The 18,439-nt window shown below is 39.7% G+C and overlaps 1 protein-coding gene across 11 annotated transcripts in view; it reads left to right on the top strand.

Annotated features, from left to right (window-relative positions):
• Window positions 1-18,439, top strand: part of DMD (dystrophin) — a 1,060,860-nt gene that overhangs the window by 1,025,854 nt on the left and 16,567 nt on the right. For all 11 annotated transcript variants that reach the window (XM_040088691.2, XM_040088709.2, XM_040088718.2 and 8 more), the window contains 5 exons: window positions 2,540-2,605; window positions 3,911-3,976; window positions 7,038-7,196; window positions 14,256-14,499; window positions 14,849-14,972. In XM_040088691.2, coding sequence (XP_039944625.2) covers window positions 2,540-2,605; window positions 3,911-3,976; window positions 7,038-7,196; window positions 14,256-14,499; window positions 14,849-14,972 — 659 coding nt within the window. The remainder of the gene's footprint in view (window positions 1-2,539; window positions 2,606-3,910; window positions 3,977-7,037; window positions 7,197-14,255; window positions 14,500-14,848; window positions 14,973-18,439) is intronic.

Here is an 18,439-nt window from a genome sequence, read left to right as displayed (position 1 = left end):
TTCAGGAAGCGTCAACTAAAATGCTGAACAAAGAAAAGTACCCTCATCCTGCCCAGCCAGGTCTCCAGGGCTGCAGGGAATTTTAGGAAGGTGGTGTTTGCCACTTGGTCACCACTTGACTTGACTAGAATTCCCAGGCTGTTCCTGCAGACCCCAGCATGAGCACGGCAGCTGTGGAGCCTTTGTAAAAGGGATGGTTATCTTGACTAAATATTGGCTGTGTCACTCAGCCTTCCTGCTGACTGTTTGAGCTGAGCAGGTGTGCTGAGTGTGTGTGCTCAGAAAGGAAGGACTGTGAGCTCTAGCACAGGTGGTCACTAAAAGTATTTAAAATACAGCACAGTTGTTCTCAAGTTTGCTCAGAGACTGGCAAAAGTACCTCTGAGCAGCTGAATTCAGCACAAAGCGATGCTTATCAAGCAGGTTTGCTTTCCTAAGCAAACTTCTAAAAAGGTTTGAGGTGTATCTCCATTGCAGTATGTTCTGAAGCAGAGAAAAACCTGGAATTGTTGCCTCACTCCCTGCTTGCAGCTAGCAGAATCAGTTCCAACAAGTTACACAGTATCACATTGTCTTTTAAAAAACATATGTTTTTACATATATTACACAGCTTGGTCACTTTTGAAGTTGCAGCATAATTTCAAGGCAGCAAGGATATATTCATGCAGTCAGGCCTTTTTGCTATGCAGTACTGCAGAAAGAGACATCTCATTGCCTAGCAGGTCCCAAACAAGTGCTGTCCTTTCTTTCATATTGGTACAAATATGTGTGAAATGCCAGGGCGAGAGGCACTAATAGAATGATCCCACTCAAAATTGAAACTACTTTTAACACACATTTCCTAGTCTATGGACAGTATTAGCATCAATGTTTGTGTGTGTGTTGAAAAGAAGACCTCTTCTTGTGTTGATGGTACCAGTTAAGACCAGCTTAACATCTGCTGTATGACAAAAGAATAGAAAAAATGAGTGTAACTTCAATTTATCAGAAAACCACCATTATCTTGCTCCGTGATCCACTGCTCTAAAGAAATTGAATCCTTTTCTCTTCTCTTCCCTGCACATTCTTACACAGAATGGGATAGTGAGTCAGAGAAGCAATTGCTCATCCGCTGAATCTCTGCTTCACTGAGGAACTCTGTGAACTGAGTGTTTGTCCCTCTGGTGTGCTGTAGTAATGCTTGAATACGTGATGAGTAAAAGCAGAGGCCAAAGCTCATTTCAAGGACAAAATGAGATTTGTTATACTTGGCCTATAATGTCTTAAAGAGGAAAAACTTTGCTTTTCTGTGAGAAGAGATACTAATGATGACAAATTTTGTGTATCCAGCATACAGCCCTGTGAATTCAGGAGGATCCTAATCTAGAGCCCTTTGGAGGCTGATTAGAAACCTGGAAGCTGAGAAGTCCAGTAGATTTACGGCAGGACTGCCAAACTCCTAACATGGGGACAATTACAAACCAGAGGATTATTACAGTTTTGGTTTGTAACAAGTAAATACAAAACCTGACAGCTTGTGCAATGCAATGCAATCACATTTGGGCAGTCTCAGCCTGAGCCACAGTATCCAACAATTCGAAATGGGGAGAAACTCCTTCCTCAGTCAGGAGTTCCAGAAGGAGAGTCAGCAGAGATGGAATAAAGGGCAGTTGAAATTTAGCAAAAGTATAAAATTGCCATACAGTTTGGGAAGCTGCATCTCTTTTTGTTAGTCTGGCACCTCTCAATACACATAGATTGGCTAAATCCCATGGCAGCAAAGGGTGATGTCTGAACTGCATGGGCAACACAGTTTAATGCAGGTGCTTTCCAGAGCTGAGGCCCTAAGAAACAATAATCTTAGTTGATGAGAAAAGTCCTATGAATTGTTTTCAACAACAGGAAACTGAAGAGGACCTCATGCCATCTGTCAGGCTGAAAACCCAGTGTAGTTTAATGTCCCCCTGTATAACACACTGAGCTACCATTGAGGTTGCAGCTCTTGAAAGGCATTAGGCAAAATCATCAGTGTCTGCAGTGTGTTATTAAAGGCTCGTTTCAGACATTTTGTGCTTCTTGTATTTATTTCCAGCTGCTTGTGGAATAATTCTTGTAGGCTTTTTTGAGTGGGATGTGCTGGAAGCAGGCACTGGAGCAGGGTGGGAGGCAGAGGAGAGGTTCCCAGCAGGGCTTTGGCAGCCTGTGCAGGGCTGCATGTGAAGCAGAAATGCCAACGAAGGAGGCAGGTGTGAAGGGAAAAACCAGGGTGAAAGTTCTGGTTGAATGAATGGTTGAATAAATCCTTTGGAAAAAGGCTTCTTTAGGAGTTGGTGTGAAGAGGAGTCGTGGCAACAGACGGATTGCAAGTGGTCAAAATCCCCAGTGTGGCACCACAGAACATTGCACCGATGAGGAGGCACACGCAGCACCTGGAGTTCTAACTTGCTTTTTACCAAACATGCCATAAGGCGTAGAGATGTGAGGGTATAGGCATAGCTAAGTGTCTTTTTACTTTTAAAGGGGTATTGTTTGTGATTAATCAGTGTTTTCTGCCTTATAGGCCTGCCTCGTCCCCTCAGCTCTCACACGATGATACTCATTCACGCATTGAACATTATGCTAGCAGGTATGAGACCAGCTGGACATTAGGCAGATCTTTCTCTAAAATTACTTTAAAAAGGAAAAAAAAAAAGAAGAGCTAGAGGCTAGCTGAGCAGTTCTTAAAGAAACATAAAATTTGGGGTTTTGCTTTCCAGGTTCTGGATGCAAGAGCATCATCTGTGGTTGCTGTTAACCAGCCCATGCTAACTTGCATGCCAGAGCACCTGTGTGGTCAGAATTAGTCTTTAGGTCCCTTGGGGTCCTCATTAAGCTCTGTGCTCAGTTCCTGGTATTTTAATAGGACCTGTGGTGATAGGACAAGAGTAGTGTTTTAAACCAAAAGAGGACAGATTCAGACTAGATATAAGGAAGGGATTTTTGCAATGAGGATGATGAAGCAGTGGGACAGGTTGCCCAGAGAGGTGGTAGATGCCCCATCCCTGAAAACATTTGAGGTCAGACTGGAGAGGGCTCTGAGCCTCCTGTTGGAGTGGAAGATGCCCCTGCTCATTGCAGGGGGGTTGGACTGGAGACCTTTAAAAGCCCCTTCCAACCCAAACCCTTGTATGATTCCACATAAGGTTCAGTTTTTAATATGGACCCTGATATAATAGTAGAAATGAGAAGAGCAGAAACCTCCAATCTCTCATATGAATCTCAGGTGTCATTATAATGTAATTCATCTCATGAAATACCACAAACAGGATTTTACCTTGATTTGGAGGATTAAAATAGTGATATATCACTGCTTTAGTTCAATTCTCTGCTTTCATACTGCTCCTAAGAATCAACAAGTGGATTAATTACGCAAATAAGAAAATCTTTTTCCATCAAGCAAGTAAATTTTCAAGAGTTGAGGTAATGAAAGGTAGTTATTCTGGCCTCTTTCTCTTCTCCATCACTTGATCAAAAGAGGTGTTTCTGAATTATGCAGAATGTTTAGGAGGGGCTGAGTGTGAAAACTAATGAGAAATGACTGATTGTTACAGTTTTGACAATGACATTGCCAGGTACATAGCAATTTGTGTAATCTCCTGGCAGCTTAAGGCTTTTCTTTGATTTTGGAATTAATTAATGAAAAGAAGTTGGCATATAACTTCAGAGAAAGGGCTGAAAACGTAGAAGTGAGTTTAGCCAGGCCATTGTAACAAACAATCTTTTGTGACAGCTTATTGCAAAACCTTTTGGCAATCAACAGCGAGTGTAAATTAATTTGAGTTTCAAATCCATCAAAAACATCATGCTCTTTAATTCTCTCCAGAATATTAGAACAAACAAAGTTTTTGAAAAACATAATTGGTTTTAATGAGTCTTGTTTCTTTTTACACAGGCTAGCAGAAATGGAGAACACCAATGGTTCTTATCTAAATGACAGTATTTCACCTAATGAGAGCATGTAAGTAGGCTGTTTTCGTGGTTTTGACATGTATTTTCTTGGAAGCTTAATGACTTGTAATGCAATTTTGTAGTGCTGTATTTGCATGGCCATATCTGGTTCAATTTAATGATGTGCTCATGTCCTTTCAGTTTGTATCATAGTGTCTGGATTAATTGCTTGTAGCTTAATACCAAATTATACAACAAATGATTGATACCTTCAAAATTAGGACTACTAATTTCTTTCCAAAAATTACTGATATATTCAGCAAGTCATATTCAAAATATGGTTATCGTCTGATAAGTTCTAAGGACAAAGATACAAAAAGCCCCCTTCTTAGTTCAAGCTTAATTGTAGTTAAATTGCTGTAAGCTAGAAAATGTTGGTGTGGGAAAAGTGTCATACAAAACATAGGTGAGGCTAAACAGGTATATTTGGTCTACAAATACCTGAAATACATTGCAAGTGTAAGCCAGGAGGGACTGATCATCACTGTGAAATACTGTGCAGTTTACTACTGTAAACTGTAATTTGGACAGATCACCGACAAACATTCCTTCTATTACTTCAAATGTAGAGTTATAAATAAAAGTTTTGATTTTTAAGAATTAGTTAAATCTGATGTCTCACTGAAACCCTTTTTGGTTCTCCTTGGATAATATTCTTGGTCTTGTTTATTCTCTGAATAAAATGGCACAGAACTAACTGTGAGTAATATTTCTGAGGACAGCACAGAAGCAGCTACATCATGGGTGTGTTTGAAAATTTCGTCTTGGTGCATTAACTGTGTAGGAGAAGCCATAGCATGGATTCTGAATCAATCAGTTATGAAAACATCAACTTCTCTAAGAATGTTTTTACTTACTCTACATTATCTCGTCCTTATCACAGTTTAAGGGGAGGAATTCCTTGAAAATTCAGACAATTAAATTTGTAGCAGTCCTTTACAACACAGAATTCTGGCCAATTTTCATTTGCTTAAATTGAGATTCCAAATGAATAGCGTTTTATGAAGGTTGATTCTGAGCCTTTGAGCTCATAATGTTCTTGGATAGTGATAAAGCTGTATCTTTGTTTCAAATTAGTTTCTTTTTTGACTTGAGAGGATTGTTGCCTACCAGTTTTGAAAGAAAATATCCTGTAGAACCAAGTTCATTGTTTTAATATGTTGGTAAAAGGGGGAAGTTAAAGTGATGCCTCAAAACTAATATAGATGCAATGTCAGTATAGTTTTGTGCAGTTAATGAAAACTTTGTTTCCAAGTAGTATGTTAATTTTGTATTACTATGGATAGTAGTAATGCTCTAAGAGATGGAATTTTGTGTTGTCCCACTGCAATATTCCAATGTCCTTGTCACAGAAATCATGCATACACTGTATCTCTTGTTTTACACTTCAGTCTTACTGTTCGGTTCATTTTTTTTATCAACTGGAAGTTGTACTGACATGATTCAATTAATAAGTTAACGATCCAATTTATTCCTCAGTTTGTACTATTAAAATGAGAGTAGAACTGTGCATTTTGAATTTTGGAAGAAATGTTACTCAGATAGATATAAATTGCAGCAAAATCAAAGTTTAACATGAATTCACAACTGTAATTACTTCTGTTTTGCTTGTCAGGTTATGCTTAAGCATTATTTGTTGTTCTTGCAGGGTTTGGATTATTTGGCTAATCAGTACAGGTAGAGAGATAGATGGAAACAAGGAAGGCAGGAAATAAAACCACAACATATACATTTATATATCACAAAACATTTCATTATGTAGTGTCAATGCAGTGATGCATAAAATGTCTGTGCAGGCTGAAAATCACACATAAAAAGTATGCTTGTAAAGTGACATTATACTGCAGTAGTTGTGTCACTTGTTCATTCTTCATTCACTTAAGATCCATAAGAATATTTATAAATGCAAAGCAGGGTTTTGAAGGAAATCACAGTTGAAATGCTTCATGAGAAGTATAAATTTAGGAACAGGCAAGCCTCTCCTTTTGTGAGAACTCTTTCATGAACTAATGTTAATGTGCTCTACATTGCTTTGGCACTCCTGCAGTCATAAAATTGCATCATTAACATTTTCAGAACAAAATGAAAACAAGGAGAATTATAATTTTTGAACAATAACAGCTGTTCAAAATGCCTGTTAAATTCTGTTTAGAAACATAATAGGAAAAAACCCTAGACTGACTAGACTGAATTATTTTGTTCTATGAGATCTCCAGCAGCAGCGTCATTTTTATTGACCCTGTCTTATGATGTCAAGGGAAACCTTTCATGGTTTCTCAGTGACTGTTGGTGTAAGTTGCATTGCTTGGGGCTTGGATGCATCTCCTTAGCACCTAAACCACACCTAAAATAATCCGTGTAGTTCTGGGAGGTGATTGAGGTCTTCAGAATTGTATTTCCTTTTCTCTTCTGGAGAGATTTCTGTTTCACATGCCAGCCAGCTTCAGGGACCACAGAAATAGAGAAAGAGATCATATGTATTAAACAGAATATGTTTGTGTTCTGACAGTGTACATCACTTTTAAATTTAAAAAAAGCCAAACATCTGGGTGGAAAATAACATCCTTTCATTATATTAGTTCAGGGGTTGTTCTTTGTTTACCTAATTTGGAATGTTATATAGAAAAAAAAGATAAATACAGCACACACTTATTACATAAGGAGAGTTTGTAGGTACAAGAGTAAGTACATTGCCCTTGCTTGAATGACCCTTCCACAATGCAGATCAGGCAGCAGAAGACTGCTTTTTTTATTTTGCAAGCAAGTTCCTAATTGAAGTTTGTCAAAAGAGGAGAGCTGAGGTTGTCAGCTGTTGCAGGACTTGGCTTTAAGTATCTGAGAAGCAGGGAAGGAGGGAGGTGGTCTCTGCAGAGAAGGAAAATTACCAGAGACTCAGTGAAACAGGTCAGCAGATTTTGCTTTAAGGTGCGTTGCTCTGCTGTTGGCTGCAAAGAGTTCAGCAAATCTCTTTGTAAGATACGAGAGACTGGGAGTGAATCATCTCCTCGTATTCACTGTGAAGTTGAAAAGAAGGAAGGGAACAGCCTGTTTCATCCTCCTCTGTTTTCCAGCGATGATGAACACTTGTTAATCCAGCACTACTGCCAAAGTCTGAACCAGGAGTCCCCCCTGAGCCAGCCCCGAAGCCCTGCCCAGATCCTGATTTCTCTGGAGAGTGAGGAAAGAGGGGAACTGGAGAGAATCCTTGCAGACCTGGAGGAGGAGAACAGGTGGGTTATACCACTGGCTGCTGAATTTGAAGTAAAAAGTCTGCAAAATACCATACAGTCAGGTGGAATTCAGTTTGGTAAATTTTTTAGGGATAAAATGAATTATAAAACTGCATTTTCTTCTGACAAATAAGTAATTTCATAGTGAGTAAAACTTGGATTCTCTTTCCATTCTCTTTGGTGTTGCTTGTTGCTGTTACTTTAGTCTTTCAATACAAAGTGTCATTTGCTATGTCTAACTTCAAATTTAATTGAAGTTATCTTCATTAATCCCTATTAAAGAAAAACAGCTGGATATTTGAAGCATCACAACACTGCAGTCCTCTTTATCCAGTATTCTGGAATCTTGGGCCATCAGCACAAAACCCAGAAGATCTTGACCCTGGAAGATTGGTAATTACAACTGTGAATTACCAAAACCAGATTGTCAGATAGAAATAATTTCATTCTACCAAAAAACCCATGAGTTTGTTTGTCTTCTGCTTTCTTCAGCTTTTATAGTATTGGCATTTTCATGCTCTTTTTTTCTTGCTTCTGTAAGAGTTAGGTACTTCTGCTTACACTGAGGGTTTAATGCACTAATCATTTACCCTAGGCTTGTCAAGGAAATAATGCAAGAGTTGGCAGTGTCATAGATCTTCTCTCCATGTATATCTTCTTTGGATGGTGCTAATCAATTACAGTGGATCCATCAGAGACTTTTTATCAGGAGGATTTGAGAGAATGGAGAAGATTGTGGGCATCAAGAATGAGGAAGATATTTCACACAGAAAGCTGTAGTAAACAAAGCTCTTGCTCACTGAACAGCAGGGAGATTTTGTTTGAAACAAACCACAGACTTCCTACTACATAGCACATAAAGCCCAAGTACTTTCTGTAGCGGAGAAAAATCTGTATTTTGAAATAAGACATCACACTTTGCATGTTCAGGACTGTAGCTAAGAAATGTCTAGTAGCTAGTACAATGCAGGTGATAAGATAGCTTTGTTTTCAGGAGATGGGTGTTTTTTTTAAAACAGCATTGTGTAGTGAATCATGGAAGAAGGGAAAAAATGGGAATGCTTTTCTTTCTGTATACAAAATAAGCTGCCTAGCAGAAAGGAGGGTGACTTTTAAAGCAGACTAGTTTTAGATTAGAAAGGTAGTATATGAAAACTAGTATAGCATGGAGCTAGATAGCTAAATAAGCTAAAAAGCCCTTTGAGAGTTCATGCCTTAAATTTCAGCATGGGCTTTATTTAATTTAGCAATTACTGATGAGGGATGGCAAAAGATCTGTGGCAGGAATTACACCTTAAAAATACCTGGTTTGAAGTTTACCAGTCCTGGATGAAACTAGAGCTGTAGCCTGTAAGGTTGTTTTTCTCATTTGTACTACTGGAGGCACAGTTATGGATGATGGGATGCCACCACAGGCAGCCTTGCCTTTTGGGGGTGCTCAGAACAGCAGGCCCAGAATGCTTTGTCTCACAGTGTGGAGGTTACACTGCTCTGATTTTCACTGATTAAGACAAAATCATGACTTTTGTCTTTGCAAACTGCTATAAATAACTTGTATGTAAAATGTAAGGTAGCTGCTGAGAAGTGAACAAGTTCTTGTCCTGGTTGCTGGTCACAGCCAGATAACCATGATTTTATGGATGAAACACTGATTCCTGTTTAGAAAAACAAGCTCTTCAGACAGGATCAGTCAGGAGCCATTCATATAACTTACTGTCTTTTAAAAACAATCTTGTCCCTTTTGATTTCTATTTCCTAGTCATTCTCCTCCATGGAGTTTGCACAAACCTTTCTTGGCTGTTGCCAAAGGTAATCAGCAGCCTGACACCTAATTCCTCGTGTGAACCTGGTTCCAGTGGGTGAACACATCTTCCTTCTTATGCAAATCCTAAAAGGCCTCCACATAAACTTTTGTTACCGGGTGCCAAATTCTGTCTAGGTTTGGAAAGACAGGTGTCTGCCAGGGAAAGCTAGAGCCTCCCTTGGAATGGAGAATGGAAACCCCCTTCCCTCTAAATTATTATAATTTTGCAATTAGGGGCTTTCAGGCAAAGATATGCAAATAGGAGTAACAGCTCTTTACTAGGAATATTAAAAAAGAAAATACAAATGTAAAAAAAAAAAAAAAAAAAAAAAAAAAAAAAAAAAAAAAAAAACAAGCAAGCAAGCAAACAAAAATTCTGGAAAAGCCGTGACAGAGTCAGGGATACAACCTGACACCCTGTTGGTCAGGGTGTTGGAAGCAATCCAGATAAGCCTTCCTGGAGTGACAGATGTGGTTCTGTGGACTAGAGATGATCCTGTAGAAAGTCCAGTGGTGGTGAGATGGGTCTGGTCTTCCCTCAGGATGAAGGCATTCCTTTGTTCCCGGGGTGCATCTCCTTGCCGCTGCTGAGCGGGATGTGGTGCACGAGTCGCCCCTTCCTGACATGACTCCTGTTGCACACACTTGTGATAACTTCTGACAACTCAGGTTTAGTCTCTGCTGTGTCTTGTACAAGAGTCAAGGCACGCAGTCACTTCTCAGCAGCTCCCAGGAAAGCAGCCACAAGTGATGCCTCAGGTATCAAGTACCAAGAAGAAGCAATGCTGTGATATGGGAGCACCTCATTGTAATTTTTCTTTTTCTTCTGCACTCCACAGTTTCCTGCTTTTCAAAAAAGCCCTTTTCTCTTTTGCTTTCTCTCTTTTGAGCTGTTGATTGAATTCTGACCTTCATTTGGGTTTCAGCTGCAGTTCCCGGCCTCCCAAATATTTCCATCTTGACTTGTTACTTAGAAGAAAAAGACTCTTTGAAATTGTAATTCTGAGGTTTTGCTTTTGGACTGTTTAAAAGCTCTGTTGCCCATTTTGAATTCTTCTGAAATGCATTTTTTAACTTACAAACTAACCTAGCTGTGACGGTGGTTTTGACTGGGGTTTTGTCAGTTCCGAGGACCTCTTGTTAGATATTCATTATTTATCTGCTACATTTTAAGACCTTAGTGCTTCTGTAGCTTGTAAGTATGACTTCCTTAAATAATGTATGGCTAAGATTTGACTGCTAAATAATTTATATTTGTTAAAATGTGAGCATTTTATAGAATATTTTCAATGGCTGAAAATGTTTTATGTGAGTTTTACGTCTTCAGGCTTATGCTGAGTTTTGCATCACATGGAATATTGTGATAAGGCCATTTCTGTGTTCAGTTTACAAAAAGAAATCTTGCTATTGAAGGCATTATTCCTGTATTGCAATATAAAAGAAAAATCCAATTATAAAACCCTCTCAAAAACTATTTCCTCAAGAGTGAATGTATTTCAAGAGAGAGAGAAAAGTTTTTGTTGCCCATCTAAAGCAATACATTTCATAGGTTGTGTGGTTCTGTACTGACAGAGTCAAGACTTTTTGCAAAGAATCACAATACCTTTCTGCTATTTTAAAGAGTCAGGAAAGCGGATGTTTCCTAATATTTTAGTTGAACTGAGGTCTTGGATGTAAGAGGGAGACTTCTCTCGTGTTCTGTCCTCTTCCTCCCAGCTCTGAGCTGTCCTGTAACAAGAACTAAGTAAATGAGATCTCCAGCCAGAGCTATTTGCCATAATTTGCTTTTCCTGACTTGCAGTGGGAGTGCAGTGTGTTGTGTGCCACCAGAGAAAGCATGACACCCTGAATCTCAAAGCTGCCCTGTTTTGGTGTTCCTTCAAATCTGGAGAATGATGAATGGCCTCCTCACATAAGTTCCTTCTGTATAGTTGCCAACAGCAAAAAAGTGATGCATTTCTAAATATGCTGTGGCTCCTTTTGATATTTGTTTTGGCATTGAAGAAGGGTAACTTCTTTGGCGTGGGAAGCATCCTGAGTAAACACTGTCACTCTAGCGAGGGACAGGGGGTAGGTGGTTCAGTTACCATCTTTGTCTGTTTCTTGAGACCGCTGATTTTCTGCAGGGAGATGAGAAATAACATGAATTCACAATTCTCAATTGCCTTTGAGAGCAGTACTCAACAAATAGAGTCCACTAGGATTTCTATCATCAGGCAATTAATGCTGCCAGTGATAGATGTGATTAATAATTCATGCACTCTTTACTACTCAGCTCTGTACAGTTGCATAAATCAAGGTTACACTCCATGCTTCCTATGTTACTTTTCTTCACAAATGCCTCGAAGAGTTGCTAGCAGTGTAAATGGAATATATGGATTTTTTTGAATATTCTCTTACTGAGGAAGGGTTCATTTTCCCAGTGAAGAGTACATGCAGCAGCATTGTTTGTTTGTGACAGCCAGCTGTCAAAGTCACCCAGGCGGAGCTGTGGTGGAGGCAGGTGAGGTTTCCATGTAGTGCCCATGCTTGCTCAGTTGCATTCATTTAAAGAGGAGCATGTTTGTGTCTCCCCTTTCTCTTATGGCCCATTTATGGTGAAAGTGTCAGAGAACGCCTCTCCTCAGAACCCTGAGGGCTGTGGGCAGTGCCTTGGGTGCCTGGCTCACAGCAGCAGTCCTTTTCACCACACAGCTTAAAACTGTTCCAGAGGGAGGAATAAGAGCCATTTGTTCTGTCTTAGGATATTCTTAGAGCAGTTTTCAAATTCTTTCCTTCTTTTTTAATTTTCAGCTTTTTTCCATTGTGTTAATACACCTCTTCACTGCTGTATGTTTAGATCCCAGTTATGATATTATTGATTGTGTGCACTGCACATCACTCTCGTGCCTCTGAAGCTGTGATGAATCTCAGTTCTCCGATGGAGGACTGTGTAGCTGGACTGAAAAGCAGCAGGAAAACTCAGTGATACAGGTGCACTGGGAAAACCGACATGCATCCTTCAAAATTACATTCCTTTGATCCAACAGTATTATAGTATTTAATTACAGAACTCCCAAGTCCAGACATATCTCTGGTTGGAAAAAATGCAATATCTTTTACTCTTTTTTTTAATTCTGTAGGCTTTCAGAAAGATTTTTTTTTTAATTCTTTTTTTATCAGACGTAAAAGGATTTTTATCTGAATTATTCCCTGGTCTGTACTTGTACTTCAATACCACTGTCACTGGAAAGACTTCTCTATATTGATACAGGAGATAATTGCAGATTTCTGTGTGACATAGCAAGGTATCTGATTGTGCTGTAAGTATGACCAAGTGCATTTATTTAGTTTCCCTTAGGGTGATGTTTTATCTTTTGCTTTACAGCACTTCAGACTTTAGAGTCTGCTGTTGTAGAGTATTGCCTGTATAGTGCATCTGGGAAATTCCTCATGGGGTAGTGATAGCCGCTATCTATGGACCTTGTGAAAAGCAGGCTTAATGATCATTCCTGTATAAACTTTAGTCAGCAGTAAAACCATGTGTAATGAACATGTTGTCATGTTCTAGTCCCTTTTGTATTTTTATTAATTATTCACCAGTTTGTTCAGCTAGAAGTATCAGAAGACATTAAGTCAGGCAGAAGGCATAACTTACATGACAATATCTATTCCCAGTATAGATAGCCCTTTTTCTCTAGATAATTTTCATGAACTTGAAACTCTGTATTTCATTAAAACAAAAAACTTTAATAGGGGAAAAAACAACCTCTCTATATTTTTCTGTCTTTGTGTGGGTTTTAAGGAAAGGTAACTTGATTTTTGAAACAGCCTGAAGTTAAAAATTATTAGCCCTTGTTTTTTATAATAATTTAAAATTTCTGCAGAGGAGGGATCATGTGGGTCAGACATCCCTTAGGGATTGTGTTGTTGGGGGTCCACGGTCCCAAGTTTAGACATGTCCATCATGCAGCTGCTGAGGGGTACAGGGACCTGTGAAGAACACTGAGTGGCTTGTCTTTGTCCTTGGCATTGCTTTCTCCCCCCTGTGAAATGATCTGTCCTGCTTTAGTTCTCCTTCTGGTCACAATAATGTTCTTTTAGAAGCGGGTTTTTTGGGAGGCTTCTGAGGTGCTGTTAAGCTTCCAGACCAAACTGTCAGTGTGTTGTGGTTTGCAGGCAGAGCTGGCAAAAGGTGTCTGTTCTCACAACCTCAAATAAGAGCGAGTTGGAAGAAGTAAAATCTGGGTCACTGCTTGTGATGAGTAAGCAGTTACCAGAGTGTCGAGCCATTCTTCCCCCTCTGGGAAGCTGTAAAAGAACATCATAGCAACAAAATCCCAGTGCAGTTTGTTAGGACTCCCTTCCTATCAAGTTTCTGCTACAAGTTACTATTTTTGAGGTTTTGGTCTGTTATCTTTAACAAAGTTTCAGTTTCTTACCTTCTGTGCTTTCCCTGCGTGGTAGATTTTTTTTTTTTTTTTTTTTTTCATGTGGAGAACTGTATATGATATTAATCTTTGGAATGTTTTACTGAAGTAAAATTGGAGTTTTATGGAATAAAAGAACAAGCTTAGCAGTGCCATAAAGTTACAGTAGGCAGTAGCACTCTAGGCAAGACAAAGAAGATGGAAATTATAGCCCCAAAAATCAGTGCAGTTCGGTTTAACAGGCAGGGTCACTAATTCTCATCTTCAGTTGATAATTTTAGCCCTAGGCTGGAAATGCATTTGCAGATCCGAAGAGAGGAGAGCGATATGACCTGACTGTGTTGTGCACTGCCTTTTTGTGTGGCTGCCTCTCTGAGGTTTCTCACCTGTAAAATGGGTCTGCCAGCCGGGTGGTACCCGCTTCGGTGTAGTGTTTGTGAGGTGCTGTGGTGACTCTGATCCTCCTTTAGCACTAATGGCTCCTCAGGCGTAGCCACGCGTGGAAGGGAACTGGCAGTCCCGCTTCTGCTGGGGAGGATAAAGGGCAGGAAGCTGGGGGAGGGCTGAGCCCAGGACAGCCCATTCCTGGCTTGGAGCCTCCTGCATGAGGTGTCCTGGGAGGGAATCAGCTGTGAGTTCTGGGGATGCCAAGAGCCTTTAGGTAACTTGAATCCATCTAATACCAGCTCGTGCGGTATTACCCCCCGGGTGTGAGGATTCAGGAGAGGGAAAAGCCCCGCAGTGGGTGCAGGTGAGCCCTGAAAATGAGACACGTCACACCGCACGACAGGAGGTGTCTGGTCACAGGGGCCATAAAGCTTTTGCCCCCTTGTCACTCCCCAACAGGAACCTGCAGGCGGAGTACGAGCGCTTGAAGCAGCAGCACGAGCACAAGGGTCTGTCCCCGCTGCCGTCCCCCCCGGAGATGATGCCGGTTTCCCCGCAGAGCCCCCGGGATGCTGAGCTCATTGCTGAAGCCAAGCTGCTTCGCCAGCACAAGGGCCGCCTGGAAGCCAGGATGCAGATCCTGGAGGATCACAACAAACAGCTGGAATCGCAGCTGCACAGGCTGAGGCAGCTGCTGGAGCAGGTGAGTCCTCAGGCATTTCTTGTCGCTCTCTGCAGAGTAATTTTCCAAACAGGGTGTGAAGCGTTATCAATAAGAAGAACATACCAAGAAATCATATCTGTAGAGGCGAGTCGGAGAAAAGTACAAAATTGCTTCACAGGCTGCAAGTGAGAATGTGGGATCAGGTTTCAGTGTTCTTATTTAGTCTTCTTCCTTGTTTTATTTAGAATTAAAATGCATCGGTTGCATTGATTAATTTGTTTAAAAACAGCCTGAAAATTGTGCCTGTTTTTGGACTAAATGAAAATTAGAGAGAGATAAAGTAGTGAGCTGTTAATAGCATTGTCTTACCTTTTTTTTTCAATTTCAGCCACAGGCGGATGCCAAGGTGAATGGTACAACACTGTCGTCTCCTTCTACCTCTTTGCAGAGGTCAGGCAGCAGTCAGCCAATGCTTCTTCGTGTAGTTGGCAGCCAGACTTCAGAAACCATGGGTAAGATAACAAAGCTCAGGTTGTCACAAAAAATAATTATGTCCCATTTTCCAGGAAAAAAAGTCCATAAAGACAGAAAACACTTTTTCATTTAGTTCAAATGAAATGAAGTATTCATTTGCTGTGATCTTCGATGTCATCTGGCTGTTTACAGTTTGCATCTTCATTATGATTCGGGCTTTGCTTTTGATCATGATGCCTCCAGTAGCTTGGATATTTTGATATTAAACACAAAGCTCAGCCAGGGCTTGACTTCTGAAAACAAATGTGGCTGAACAGCTAACTATTGTATTCAAACTGACTTTCGGTTATTAAGCATGACATGACTGATTTAAATGTACATAATATTAATTATGGGTAAGAGACTAAATGTATGCTTAGTCATCCACATATTAAATGATGTGATCTTATTTTTAATGTGTTGTGGCTCAGTCAGTAGGCTGGAGCTGTCACTCACAGGCAGTGCTCATCTAGTGGCTTTTCTAAGTATCACACTGGATGTGGTAATGACCATAAGAGTTGTGGAATAAGGTTAAATAATAATATTCTGTAGCTGGAGGTTGGAATTATTATTTTGGTGCTTTTAGTAACTGCCATGTGGCACTTTCCTAATTTCCTGTCTGTTACATAATTAGTAAGTATTTATTACCAAGTGGCAAAGATTTTCTGCTAGTAAAAAAAGCTATCAATCTTTTCAGCATCTTTAAGCAAATGCACTTATATTACTTCAACAAGATGATGTTTGAAGTCTGATGATAATATCCAGCTTCATACAGAGAATTTTATTTTATGTATATTAGTGAGGGACTTAAGTGAGAGCTTTTCACTGCTATTAGTGAAAGTGTCAATGGCAGTGGGAAATTTAATGGGAGGGCACATTCTGCTGTGTCTAAATTGCTGTTGTGGTGGGAAATGCAGCTTTTGGGGGGGGGGGGGGCTTTTTCTTCCATTCCAAGTGTGAGCAATAATTTCAGCCTATGAAATTCAACCCATCAAACAAGATGGGTTCTGTACAATCTGCAGTACAAAATATGAAATAAATTGTACCTTTAGGAATGCTGAAGTTGAAATCCTGGGGGTGAGAGTACAATCACAGGTAACAGGAATTTATGGAAAAAGTAAAACTGGACCTTTCATTAATTATCTTACCAATGGGGAAATATTTGCTTATGAATGCTATATACAGAGTAGATAAACGTATTATTAGTGGTGTAATTTGATCAGCTTTCTGGAGAAATTTCATTAATTTCATCACATGAAATACTTGAATTAAAATACAATTAAAAGAAAATATAGGAAGACAGTGTTTCCCAGACATCTTATTAGAAGTCTTGTAGTTTTGTATTTCATCCTTTAGTGAGTCAAAATACAAAAATATACTTCTTTTCATTTGACTCAGTATAAAATTATTCCCATTTACTTCGCGAGACTGGAATTAATTGATTAACACGACAGAATCCTATATGCTGCTAATATTTTTTAAAGGAAATATTTAGACATAACTTGATTTTATTTGATTGGTTCGACTGAGCCAATATATGGGAGGACAGTGAGATGTTATCAGCAGGATCACACTGAGACTCAGCAGAGCTGCACTGCTGGCAGCAGGGAGTGGGGCTTACAGAAAGAATTACTAACCGGGCTAACGAACCACAACTAATTCGGTTTGTCAAGTGTCCTTTCACACCAGAGAGCTTTGCTTGCTAGGCTCAGAGCTTTCTGAAGCGCAGCTTAAAATACTCTTGAATTGTGAAGGGAACCATAGTTGTGGTGTAAATAACGCTCCCATGCAGCAACCATGTGCCCAGGAATGAGGGAGCCATAATTTTTGAGAAAATACTGAGGACCTCTAGGTGGCTCAGGCAATGAGGTAAGGTAGTGGTAGCTTTCCTATGTTTTTCTCTTTAAAATTAGACCTTGGTTGTTTTTTTTCACTTGAAAACCCGCTGCACTTACGTCCTTCTGCTTTCCCGAGGAGAGATTGCTGTGAAAGGTGTTCCACTAGCAGTGTTTTGATAAAAGCAGTGACCCAGTCAAGCCCTCATTTACAAATAGAACTTACTCCTTGTTAACTTGAAGTACACCTGGGCAAGTGGAAAGGTTCTGCTTTTCTCCTCATGGAGTCCCAGTGGGAAAGTCCTTATCCTTGGCCTTTCTCCCCCATCAGGGTAGCAGTAGAAGAGGTTCTCTGAGGTGTATGAGGCAAGAGGCTGTTCTGAACATTAATTTGTTCAGGTACTCAGAATACTTGAGACTCACTTAGCTCTCTAAACCTTTTGTAGAAACACAAATGGGGTAAAGAGAGGAGACTGAGCTCTGAAGGATTTTACTTTTATCAAGTTGCTTGGCTGATGTTGTTTTTTGTCCTTTACAAGAAAATGCTCAGAAAAAAATCATCCAAATGAGGAAAAAATTAAAATAATGCATTTTAAATAAAAAATACAACATTTTTGAGGGTCAGCAGTTCAGCTTGTATCAGCACTTATGAGGATGTTAGGAAATTGGTACCTGTCTTCAGTTCCTGACCAGGACAGCTGAACCACTGCCCTTTTATTGTGATCTTTAGTGCAGGGAGGCTTTCCTCAGACTGATAAAATCCTCTCTTTCTGAGTTTTCACCTTGACATTCAGCAAAGGCTGCAAGGACATTGCTTTTGCTAAGACACCTCTGTCAGTGCAATGCCTGATGTGAAAGTAACTCATGGTGTGAGTTGATTTGTGTGAACCCAGCACCACTCGGAAGCAGAACAAACTGCAAGCAGCCTCAGCAACTCTTTTTAGACTATTAATGGAATAAAAGAAGCTGCTACAAAGAGCATCATTTATATGAATTAAGTGCTTCTTGCAGACACTCTATCCCACTTCTTGTGCTGGAGTGGGAGAAATCACTCTTGGTAAGAAATAACTCTTGTTAAATTCCTGGCTTAAATATAGGCAGCCCTGAAATGCTCCTTTCATATCCCTTTTTCTAGGTTTTTCAGTATCATGGAGCACCTCAGTGTTTAAAGAATGTAAATGTTAACAGAAAGTCAGACAGTTTCCTGCTCAAATAGGGCAAGACATGTTAGAATAAAGGGTCATTAAGTCATTTTCAAAAGAAGTATGTAACTCAGTTATTACAGCAGGCAAAATTGCTTTTCTGTTTTAATAGAGATAAAAGACATCTAGAAAAAAAGGGGGAATCTTACTCAAAGTATATCCTTTAGGTATTTTTTTTTCTGGATGCTTTATTTATATTGAAGGCTAGGATCTGCATTAAAAACAACACATGGATTTTAGTTATATGAAACTATGAGCAAAAAAAAAAAAAAACTCCAGTAAAAAAAATGTGTTGAATTTCCCATTAAGCTGCTGCCCTATAATCAGGTTATAGAAATTATTCAGTGGGAGAAATGTATTTTGCTTTATTAAACTGCTGCTAAACCCTTTTACGGTACAATTGAGTGTTCTTGGAGCGCCAATCTGATG

Source organism: Hirundo rustica, chromosome 2 (genome assembly GCF_015227805.2).
Source record: "Hirundo rustica isolate bHirRus1 chromosome 2, bHirRus1.pri.v3, whole genome shotgun sequence".
Classification (NCBI taxonomy): domain Eukaryota; kingdom Metazoa; phylum Chordata; class Aves; order Passeriformes; family Hirundinidae; genus Hirundo; species Hirundo rustica.
The sequence above is the reverse complement of the archived record's forward strand: the minus strand, read 5'-3'. Positions and strand labels throughout refer to the sequence as shown.